Source organism: Centropristis striata, chromosome 22, assembly GCF_030273125.1.
Source record: "Centropristis striata isolate RG_2023a ecotype Rhode Island chromosome 22, C.striata_1.0, whole genome shotgun sequence".
NCBI lineage: Eukaryota > Metazoa > Chordata > Actinopteri > Perciformes > Serranidae > Centropristis > Centropristis striata.
Genome location: NC_081538.1, coordinates 7,707,258 through 7,719,486, shown reverse-complemented (window position 1 = coordinate 7,719,486; position 12,229 = coordinate 7,707,258). Strand labels below are relative to the sequence as shown.

The 12,229-nt window shown below is 37.4% G+C and overlaps 2 protein-coding genes across 2 annotated transcripts in view; one reads left to right on the top strand and one right to left on the bottom strand.

The window, feature by feature from the left end:
• Positions 1–7,409, top strand: part of LOC131960517 (pleckstrin homology domain-containing family A member 5-like) — a 241,091-nt gene extending 233,682 nt beyond the window's left edge. The window contains exons 30-32 of the mRNA XM_059325753.1: positions 1,180–1,325; positions 2,218–2,387; positions 5,486–7,409. Coding sequence (XP_059181736.1) covers positions 1,180–1,325; positions 2,218–2,387; positions 5,486–5,520 — 351 coding nt within the window. The 3' untranslated portion in view covers positions 5,521–7,409. The remainder of the gene's footprint in view (positions 1–1,179; positions 1,326–2,217; positions 2,388–5,485) is intronic.
• Positions 7,410–8,863: 1,454 nt separating this feature from the next.
• On the bottom strand, positions 8,864–12,023 carry mrps33 (mitochondrial ribosomal protein S33). The gene is made up of 3 exons (XM_059325761.1): positions 11,714–12,023; positions 10,277–10,493; positions 8,864–9,363 (listed from the first exon to the last, which is right to left on the bottom strand). The coding sequence occupies exons 2-3, from the start codon at positions 10,489–10,491 to the stop codon at positions 9,258–9,260; spliced, it is 321 nt and encodes a 106-aa protein (XP_059181744.1). The 5' UTR covers positions 10,492–10,493; positions 11,714–12,023; the 3' UTR covers positions 8,864–9,257.
• Between the last annotated feature and the right edge of the window lie 206 nt (positions 12,024–12,229).

Genomic DNA, 12,229 nt, shown 5'->3' with positions numbered 1-12,229 from the left:
TATGATTGTGTATCAGTACTCACTGAACTGAAACATGGCCGAGCGCTCCGTATACGGCCATATATGAATGATGAATGAGCTGAGAATTAAGCTGGATAAAGCTACATTTTGCAAACTCAAAGTTGCAATAACAATTATAAAACACACAGAAATACAAGACTATTCATTTTATTTTGGCAGTGACAAGTCCACAAGTTCTTTTACAGATACACAGTTTGAATATTACATTAGTCAGACAGGAGGGAATAGTTCAGGCTTCATGGTTTCTGTCCTCACAGATGTCAGCTAATAGTAAAGTGGTACAGTGCAGCCTGCTGGAGGCTGCAGGGGTAGCAGTGGAGGGAAATCAAAGGAATTCTTACACACAACTTCAATATAAACAGCTGTCTCTGCTAAACCCAGGCCAGTCTGTTACACAGCAGATAACCAGCTATTGTGGCTGTAACATCTTTGTGTGTAATCCGGGACAATAACAGAAGATTTGTGGGAATGCGGAAAAAGGGAGGTTGGCTTTAAGGGGTTTATCTCCTGGATTCAGCCAGGATTGATAGCTGGGTTGGTGCTACTCTCAACTGGGATGCCACCCAGGAGCTCCATAGAGCCCTAGACTGTACACAGCACCCTCATTCCACAGCAGAGACAGAAAAAACATTTACTTAAACTATTTATTGATTACTTAATGAAATATTCAATCAATTTGTTGTTTTATTCATTTATTTCTTTATGATTTTTCTAATTTGCCATCCATCTGTTCATTATTTTCTTAAGTGACATTTCCTCATGTATTTATTTTTTTTATTTTGTTTTCACTTACTAATTTATTCACTTACTGGCCTCTGTTGTCAGATGTCTTATATAAGCTATTGTATTTACATATTTCATTGTTTGCCAATATACTTTTCTCTCTACTTGTATTTCAAGTTTAAAAAAATATCATGATGTGAAAGCTCAAATCAAAGTCTTGCTCACATGTAACATTTACATCAGTAGTCTTCACTGCATGTAGCAACGCTGACAGCACACTTAATAGCACAATTGTTCATTGCAATCTTTACAAAAAGCAGAGTTGCGGTTTGCTTTGAATGTGGAGAAGTGAAGTAATTCCATGCACAAATATGGCTCTTTGCATGACTAAATGCTACATTTTGTCAAATTAAAATGTCTTTCTTTGTGTTTCAGCTGTGTGAGAGCCAGAGGGTGGTAATTCTGGACCTGTGCACGGAGCCTCAGCGTGTGGAGATAGTAAACTTTCAGCCTTTTGAGGATGATGAAAGCAGAGAGCAAGACCTGACCAGTTCACCAACAAACACCACCACTGAAAACAGGTGTCTTTCTGTCTGTCTGTCTGTCTGTCCATCCGTCTGTCTGTCTGTCTGTCCATCCGTCTGTCCGTCCGTCCGTCCGTCCAGTATGTATGTATGTACCTTGGGATTTGCTTTTTTGTAAAGTAGATTAATTTTTAAAAGTTTAATTTTTGCTTTTTTATTTTTCCAGTAGAAATGAGTAATGATAGAGTCAATAGATTTAAACCAATTATCTGTCGGGATGGTGGGTATCATTGAGTAAAACTAATTGATGTGGGGGAGTATTTCCATTTTGACTGTGGCTATTCGTCCTAATAGAGATAATGGTAGATTCATCCAGCGCTGGAGATCGTCTTCTGTTGTTTTTAATAATGGATTGTAGTTGAGATGGAACAACTCTGACAGCCTGGGGGAAAAGTCAATACCTAACTATCTAATATTCCCAGTGTGAAGTGGAAGTGAGAAGTTTTGTCCTGCAGTATGTATGTACCTAATGTAGTGGACAGTCCAATGTACATAACCACCCAGACCAGGGAATGATACACGCTAACTTTAACTCACGCACATGCAGTACTGTCTGTTCAAAACAAATCAAAATAAATGTGTGCAGTAATATAAAATAAAGATAGGTCTATCTTTAACCTCAATATGGGACGCTGATTCTCAAAATCACGCATTGGAAAAGGTGAAATCAATTACTGAGAAGAATTTTGTGGAAAAAGTTATTTCAACAGAATCTTATGCAGTCTGAGATGTTATTGGAGCCAGAAAATAGTGTCCATTAGTGAAACTAAATTGCTGAGTGTACGGACCAACATACAAATTACGATGGGAATACTGTGTATGATACATTTCTCTGTCCTGTCCTGTCAATAGTAGTTAGTGTGACCCTTCTGCTTCTTCTGGATTGTAGCTTCCAGACTCCTGAGCCTGAGACGCCGAGCCCAGAGCCAAGAGAGGAGGAACCAGTCGTGACGCAACAAACCAGCAGAGAGGAGAAGCTGGAGAAGAGATTAGATTCTTTCAACCAGCTAACAACAGACGACAAGAAACACAACAACAACAATAACAACATGTTGGCTTGTAAGTGAAGACTCCCTCCACCACATGTGACCTTAAAAACTGACACTGGGCTAAAAAGAAAATTGCAGGGCTTAGTTAACCCTTTATCAGGCAAAGAACTATATTTGGTAACTTCAGGTAATATTTTGAGAAAAAAGTTGCAAATTTACTAGATTAAAGTGGCAAATCTACAAGAAAAAAAGTCGCAGTTTTAAGAGATTTAAAGTGGCAAATCTGCGCCAAAAAAGTTGCAGATTTACGAGAAAAAAGTGGGAAATAAGCAACTTTTTTCTCCCAGATTCACCACTTTAACACTTAATAGGGCACTGAATACTTGCAAATTCCAAATTTCAACCCTAGAGAATATTGGAGGATACTACATACTGACAGAATGTGTAAAAAAAACATACGAAAATAATATTTTGAGAAAAAAGTTTACAAGATTAAAGTGGCAAATCTAAGAGAAAAAAATGCGTAGATTTATGAGATTTAACATGGTGAATCTTGGAGACAAAAGTTGCTTTTTTCCCACTTTTTTCTCGTAAATCTGCAACTTTTTTGGCACAGATTTGCCACTTTAAATCTGTGACTTTTTTCTTGTAGATTTGCCACTTTAATCTAGTAAATTTGTAACTTTTTTCTTGAAATATTACCTGAAGTTACCAAATATAGTTCTTTGCCTGATAAAGGATTAAGAGTTAAGTGACAGATCTGATCCAGTTCTTTTGTGAACTTTAAAGGTCTTGCTAAGGGATTTTTTTTAAAACTTTGAACAGAGCCAGACAGTTTTCCCTAGTTTTCAGTTTGCTTTTTAAGATTTCAATTGTGTATATAAACGTAAAATAAACAACGTATGCTGTAATTACTGTGTCTGATAGAACAAGTCTGCAAAGTATGTAAGCTAAACAGGCAGCACACTCCAGTGGGCAAACGGTGCAACTGTCTCTCATGTCTCCAAATGCAATATGGAGACAGACAATCAGCAATAGTTGTTTTGAGCTTTAAATAATATTAACAATAATAATAAGATATTTGATTCAAGTTCTGCAAGGTCGGATGATGTGTTTTGGTCAGTTTAGTTTCAGTTTGTTTTAGGAGTGTTTAGAAACAGAGACAGAATTTCAGACGTCATAGATTTGAGTGAGTCATCGGGTATATATTCAAAACTGAACGCTGTTTCAGCAATTTGTATTCTATATTTGTAAACTGTAAGAGTAGGGCAAGACTTTGATTTGATTTGATCTAGAAGTTTCATGCCATCCTGTTAGGCTCCATCAGCTTGTAGCCTCAGTTGGCTTCCCAGTGTGCACCATCAACTCTGTAATTTGTCTAGAGCATATGACCCATCAAGCATTAAAGTTGTATTGTTAAATTATCTAGTGAGTAAAGCAGAAGCACTTCCTTTAAAGTCAACTGATTGCATAGATAAAACATGAAGAATAGGTACAGCTTAAAAGCATTGGCACATACCACCAGGACTTTGTACTTAGAAAACTTGATTTGGCATGGAGACTTTTAACCACCCACTGTTCCACTTGTGGGATTCTTTTCAATAAGAACATATCTGTGTCATTCTCCGGCAAAGATGTTTAGATGATTCATTTGACTTCTATGAACTTAAAAAAAAAAAAAGTATCCCCCAGGTCCCTCCCAAAAATCCTGAAATATTTTACCAGAGAGCCAAATCCAAAATTAAAACCGGCACCATCTTCAAATATTAATTTGTGCCAAAATCAAATATAATCATGCAAGTCGACCGTGAGGATTCTATTTCTGACATCAGTTTGCGGCCATCTGCTGCCATGAAAATAGACAATGTAACTTTTGAATGGAAAGGAAAATGCAGTGTAAACTGTCAATAAAAGACCTGTTTTAAAGTACATTTGACCTTTTAAACTATATACGATCATTTATTCAGGTAGATCATGACATCACCTTTTTAATAGCGATCGGAAATACAAAGCTGGGTGTTGTCTCGACACTTTGGATCAGTGTGTTATTCTAAGCTTTTTTAGCTGGAGTTTTTACTAATTTGAATTTACTAAAATAAACCCAACAGCTTGTTTCGTGCCGTCTAACAGAGTTTCATGAGAATTCACCATTCATCAATACCACTCACCCACTCATGTGACTGTACTGTCATCCACTTTGTTTCATCATGTTTTATGAATGTATTATGCAATGTTTGTCACCCTATCCTTCTGTGTCCATCGTTGTGTGTTTATCTCTGTTTCTATCATGGTATCTGTAAAATCACTATTGGTTTATTTTGCACCAACAACAAAAAGAAAAAAAAACCTATCTGCTAATAAATTACAACAACAAATATGGTATATACATAGACTGTATATAAATAATGGACGTAGTCACCGTGACGTCACCCAGTGGTTTGTGGACTGCCCGTTGGAAGCCTCGAGTTCAGCGTTATACTCGTCGCCATCTTGCGTCGCCATCTTGTTTCCGATACGCGGAGCAGACCATAATTGGACTGTGGCGGAGTGCGAGGGATCTGACGACACTGACTACAGCCTCTCTACACCGGCAACCCGACTGAGAGAAGCCGCTGCTAATTCATGTTAGCATTAACTGGAGCATTAACTGGGATGTTAGTTTTGGCTAGCAAAAAAACAAAAACAAAATGTATCTTTCTTACCTCAGAAAACTGAGCAGCGACTCCTTGCAGTGTCTGTTAGTCCAACCAAACGCTGAACAAGACATTTTTACTGAACAAAACGTTCAAATAAACTGTCATTAAGTGAAAATACAGTGTAAGGGTCAAAGTTATGAGACCAAAACGGTAAACGTCCTCTTTTCTATCTTTATAACGTTATATATAACTTTATTGACGCGTTGCCGTGGATACGCATTGCTCTGCTCGGTAATAAATCAAGTCAGAAGTTTTCAAATTTTGCACTGAAATTAATGAGGCAGATTTTTTTTTGCAGCCAATTTTAGCACCCCCTGCTGGAATTTTCGGTGAATTGCAGGCTTAAGGCACTTCCTGGTTGGCCTCCATGCTCAGACACGGAGATTGCTGCCTGGGTATATATTATAAAAAACACCTTCTTCTAATCACTGTTGAATCTCTGACAAATCTCCCTCTCTTCTCCTCCCTGCAGCGCAGACTTTCACCTTGGTGAGCAGTGACACGTGAGCGGCGCCATCCTCGACATCCACAGAGGTGTCCCGTAAAGCCCAAATGTAGCCTGCCTGCACAGAGCATGCTCCACGGCTTCCTGCATTTATAAGAGGACTATTTTGATACTACTGTTACATGCCCACAAGGAGACTGACACTGAGAGGATGACAGCCCTGCTCACTGACTGACAACACACAGATGGGCCACCATCACTTACAGATAGAGAGAGAGAGGCATATCTTTAGCACCTGTTAGATCTGTCCATACTGATATGTCCCTGAACAAAACACCAATTCTATGGAGTCAAATTTGTCTCAAAACACTTTTGCATAAATATAAGATTGTGAAATGGTCATTAAATAGATAAAAATGATGTTGGATTTCGTTAAAATATACCTGTGCAACCCCAGAAATGTTTGTTGGCGTCTGAGTCTCGGGCTGTGCATTAACAAGCAGCTGTACAAGGTTCATAATTGAAAAGGAAGAAGTTTTAAGGCAGGTCCTCAAGTTACTTGACCCATATAACAGTGAACCCTACCTTATGATAATAGGTCATATTTTAAGGAGTTGGTAAATGGCTGGTGCAATGCCTGTTTTAGCCACTTTTTTGTGTTTTGTGTCTTTACAGACGTGATGCACTTCTTTAAAAACAATTATTATCTGTTTCAGAGGCTGTAGTGGGCTCAGTTTTAAAGCTATGACTACAATATGAAACATTACTAAATGAAACATTACTAAATGAAACTCCACACTACAAGCTGAGACTCTTGTAGATTCAATGAGCCCAATTTTATTCACGTGTGATGATGTCCCATAGCAGCATTTCATTGCAGCGAGAGCATTTTTTAAACTTGACATCACTGTATAAAATGTGACCTTTAGGATAATCACAGCCTCATGAAACTTTACAACCACATACTACAGACCTAGAGCATTCAGAGGATGGATGGCTTACCTATGTATATTGACAATAAGGGAGTTTCTGCAGTTTACAGAACAGAAGTGCTCGCCCTTCAATCACAGAAAAAAGCAGTTATTCAAGAAATCTAAGTCAAACGTTTTTGATACTTTTGATACTTAATCATACCATGGATCTTTTTATGGTGTTCCTCAAGGTCCTGGCGACTTAATGTGGTATTTTTTACCATCTTCATCAATTCTCAAGTAAATAATAATTTAAAAAAATAGAACCAAATCTGTTTAACGAATGTTATCCAACCCAAAATTGCTGAAAAACAACTTATGAGACATAATTTAGCATGGGCATGGTCTCATAGACTCACATAATGTTTTAAACCCTTATATCTTTAAATCCTTAATTAGTCAGTATTGTTTGTAAATCATCTGTAGTTACTTGCATTAAACTGAAGAAAACTGATTAGAAAATGTGACTGACGTAACAACTACAGTAGTGAAGCACAATTAAAACATGACTTGTCATGCAACTGGCTTGATTTAAATAGCAGCATATCAAGCAGTCAAGCATGAGTTGAACAACTGAAAAAGACATCAGAACACCTCTTGTGTGGACATGCTCTTTAAAGCCCCTGGGTCCGAACTGAAAAGAGGTTAGGCCTATGTTTGTGTGCACAAGATTCTTTGGGGGGTCAGGAACAAGACAGGTGTATTTTTAGTATCAACAAATTTCATTTTACACATGGAAATAACACTCTCGAATGGTATTTCATCAAAGCCATTCATGGCATTGCACTTGGTTGTATACATATCAGGTAAACAAAGGACTTTGAAAAGAGCCTTCACACCCCAAGTTCAGTCGGTTTGTGTTTGAGAGTTTAAGATGCTGTTAATTCAGTGTTAGAGAAGAACATTTATCAATGCAGACTATTTGATAATTTATCTGTGTAAAAGCCAGCTACTTTAAATAATGCTGGCCACAGAACAAACTCTTGCCATTAAGCAGTCAGGATGAGTAACAAATAAGGGGGAACACTCAGTCTTTTTCTGCTGGTTGTCAGTTCTAGTTAGGTGTTCGTTCTTTCTTTCTTTCTTTCTTTCGTTCGTTCGTTCGTTCGTTCGTTCGTTCGTTCGTTCGTTCGTTCTTTCGTTCGTTCATAATACTTCTATTGCTGTTAATATATAAAATCAAACCATTTCACAATCTTTACTGTATGTAAAACTTGTTTTGGGTATAATATAGTAGCTCCATAGAAAGGTGTTGCCAAATGTATACACACATCATTACACAGAACATTTGATACCTTACTAAGTATTACAGTCATCTTAACATAATAATTCTTAATCTAGTCTACTGATCTGGAGGAGGGTGTATTAGCTGTTAGTGAGTTGCTAGAGGTGAGTGTACAGCTGCAAATAGGAGCACTTGAGAAGTCTCACCGCAGATGGGCTTAGCAACAAACTAAACACACATGCAGTGCTTTACTTTAACCCCAAAGTGACCACCGATGCTCTTGCATTTTAAACTGCTCTGATTTTTGTGTTCATTAGAGACCTGAGTCTTTGTTTTTCACTCAATTTTCCTTTTGCAACAGCAACATAACAGTTTGTCCTTGATTAGATATACATATATAAATATATAAAAACCTATATATATATGAACATAAAGCAGATTTTTACTTCAACAAGGTGCCACTTCATGCTGCTGATTCCTTTGGACAGAACTAAGTATTTTGCACTTGTGCAAAGTTGTGATTATTTATGTTGAGCAGACAGCCTGAATCTCCTCACGTCTGTTGATGATACATACTATGTGAATGTTTTGGATTTCCAGTCTGCTTTTTCAGTTGTGTCTCTTTTTGTTTTTCTGTCTTTGGTTTACATCACTAAGAAGATATACAGAGGCTGAGGACATGACACAGATCAGATATTCTGCGTTTGAATCTGTCCTAGGTGGTGAAGAATTGGAGAATAGCACATGTACGAAGCAATAAGTAGGACTATGGAGCTCCAGAACATGAAATAAATTTAAAGGAGATGTATAAACTGTAAAAAAAACAAAACAAAAAAAACAAAACAAGATAGCATAATTTATGTACACACTGAAAAGAGAAAAAGTGAATACTATAACTACAGTATAAGAGGTTATTATTAATATTATTAGGGTCAATATGCAAAAAGTTCATACCCATCTGTTTTATATCATGTGAAATAAATGTTGATGTTCTTAAAATATGCTTGTGGCTGTTTGTTTGTTTTGTTGTCTGCATATTGAATTCTCTTTTGCTTTTCAGGTCTAGTTCCCTGATCTGCTTGAACTACAGGACATGTCATTCCAAACCAGTTTAGTTTTTGACTCCTTAAAATGAATACAAGTTATTTAAATCAAAACTGCAGGTCAGCTATTCTAGTTTAACAGGAGGCAGAAAGAGCTTTGGAACACTTGCATTCATCAAACTGGTTTTATTTTGAAAGTATGAAAGGCTTCTTATTTTCCAGCCATTACAGTTAATCTAACACCAGCTAACAACTTAGTCCAGAGCTGACATGAGGTACAATATACCTGAAACAGACCAAAATGTGTTATTAATCTCTGCATTTTGAAAAGATAAGGTTCGAACAATATTAACAATAAAAGGATGGAATTCACTTTAATACAACTGACATAGAATGTTTCATGTGTAATTTTGACCTGATTATTCCTTCCAAAAGAAACTTCTGACAAAGCAACTTTATCATTCAGACCAAACCAATGGAGTTCCTTCAGGATCAACATCCCACTACAGTGATGTACACAGTCCAATGTTTGCCTCCATAAAAAGAAGAAGAAAAGCAGCTTATTTCTTCTTGGTTGCTCTCTTCCCTTCTCCTTTTTTTGGTTTCCCTTTTCCTCTCAGTATCTTCAGGCGACGCATCTCCTCCTTGAAGTCTTCGTGCTCGTCTCTGAGAAGGAAGAGCATTAACGTTATTAAAACTTTTACCATGTTCACTGAGGATTAAGTTCACACTAAACGGCCACAGTTTCTCTCTTTAACTGCTACTACTATTTTTATGACCACTCTGCTAATTGAACTGAATGCGTCCTGCATAGATGTTTCACATTTAAATCCTTGCAACTGGTGTAACTGCATAATGCGTCCTCATCCTGGATGGCTTTTAAAATGAAACACTTACAGGAAGTGTTGAGTTTCGATGATAGTTAACAATTGACAAACAAACAGCACAGTAGAGGCGACTAAAATCAAAGATGCAGTCAGAGATCAAGAGATCAATCACCAAGAAAGAAAATAATGACACCTAAACGACATGAGCGTGTGCAAAAAGCGACTCCAAACACGCTGTGTCCGAGCCCCACATGTCCCTCGTCTTCTGCATTATCCTGTTTCCATAATACCATCAATTAGCTTTCATAAAAGAGGTAGTCAGAAACTGTAAATCAGATGGATTTTAATTGGCTCTCAGTGTTTAGATCATTTATCAAGTAGCTCTGAAAGTGATGCTGACGCTATCAATCGCCATTGTCAAGCTTGGTGTAGACAGCTGTGTCTTACTGTGAGTTAAAAATTAAAACCCAGAGTTCAAACATTGCCCAGGCTCTGTAAAAGGGGAACAAATAAAGTTGCTCTTACCGAGAATCAGGAATAGTAATGAAATGTAAATAATATGGAGGTAGTACCTTGCCAACTTCCTATAAAATATTTGTTTTGGGTTTAAGTTCAAATATCAACAATCTTTCTCCAGAATTGCTGACTCCATCTTTAATCAATGAATGAGAACAGTATTTGTGGAGCAGAGTGGTGAGAATGACATATGCATGGATGGATGGATGGATGGATGGATGGAGTTTCTCTTGTACCTGAACAGTCCCAGGAACCTGAGCTTCTGGGTCATGGCATAGTAAATCTTGTGCTGTGGGTACCAGTCGTACACCTCCTTCCTCCTCGCCATGGGAGGCTCCTGGAACAGCTTGACCACCTTCATGGATTTGGTGTCTGTTGGACGCACAACCTCCCCAAAGATCTGTGCACTTAGTCTGGCCATACGTACAGCATAGTTGGACAGACTGGCCATGACTGTTGAACAGAGCAGAGAAAGACTTCAAACTTGAGAAAGGTAGAACATATTTGCCACATGCCAAATATTTGAGTTTTATGCACCCTTTCAGAGGGAAATTAACTTTTGTATGTTGTGTGTATAGGTGTGTGTGGAGGAGCTGCATGAGCCCAGACCATAATGAGCAAACAGGTTCTGATACAGTTTGCAAATTTAACCAACTGCGAACCAGCACCAGCTCAGCAAAAAGAACTCGGTTCACGTTGAAAAGGAGTAACAGAGAGCAGAAGAGAGGACAGAAGCAACATGACCTGGAATAAAAGCAAAACCTGTCTAAATTTGTGTTCTGTTTATTTGGCTTATTTGCTGTAAAAAAAAAAAAAATACTTAGGTGCTGCAACCAAATCTTTTCTTTAAAAAAAAAAATATTTCTTGGTCATTTTTAAGGCTTTTTATTGACAGTATATATATATATATATATATATATATATATATATATATATATATATATATATATATATATATGACCAGTTAGCTTCATGGTGGTCTAGCCAGATTAAAAGACAACCACCTTCGTGATACTAAAAAAACCCAGGGTTAGAGTTGAAGTTACTGCACATTCAGCAATTGAAACTCTCCAGCAAGCCTTCGATAAACTAAAACATTCTCTCCTCAATCTAAAATTAGTTCTCAATTCAGACAAAACCAAATACATGATTGTAAATGAGGGGTTGCCCTCAATGATTCCTCGAGAAATAAATAAAGAATAAATGAAATCCCACAAGTTGGTGTCTTAGTGGAAACAGCCTTCAACCTCTCTACTTATCTAAACACCATTAAGATAATACTTCATTATTTTACTTTGCCAAAATACAAATCCACATCAGTTTAAAGTGAATAAAAACAAAACAAAGCAAAGTTAGAATGGAATTCACTTCCTAATCATATTTACATATTTAATACTGATAGAGTCTTCGGTGTGTAAGATAATACTATCTGGATTCAGGCAGAGATCCTCCGGAATTTATAATGTTTATCAGGAGTATAATGATGCGTCATGTTTGTTTCACTCACTGACAGTTCCTGTTAGTGGATATGTTTTTAGTGTTTTAATCATCGCATTAAAGCCAGACACAAAACATCTGAAAGCCTTTATGAAACCCTCACCAAACAGCACAATGAATGACAGCACTCCATGTGACTAGTTAGTCTTCCTATAAGTGATATCATGGGGCCTTACCTGTGAGAAGTACACGCCGATGTGCAGCAAAACACCTTATAAAAGCAGTAAATCTCCCTTAACTTTAATTAAATAATGTCTATGTATTAGTTAAGTGTTGTAACGTTGTAGCTCGCATTAACCTTCACACATCCATGCCACACTGCCATAACAAACTCTACTGCGCATGACATATATTCCGTGGAGTTGATTGGTTCGTTGCTTTCACTTCCTGTTTTACGGTAAAGTGGTATTTTATTTCCACTAAAATACATGCTTTATTCATTTCACGTAAATGTTTTAATTAGTCGCCATTGAAATTTAAATCAACGCGGACGGTCTGTCCTTATTGATGAAGTCTGGTGTATATTTTGTGAAATCATACGGCAGCAGGAAGTCCGTCGCTGTTAAGAGTTCGTGGGTTTGACAGGATGTGCACAAAGTTCCGGTTGTCAGTCGGACACAATTTCGTCCCGCTACTTGTCCTGCAGGACAAATTATATATCAAAACGTGCGGTTTGATCGGGACCGGTGTGC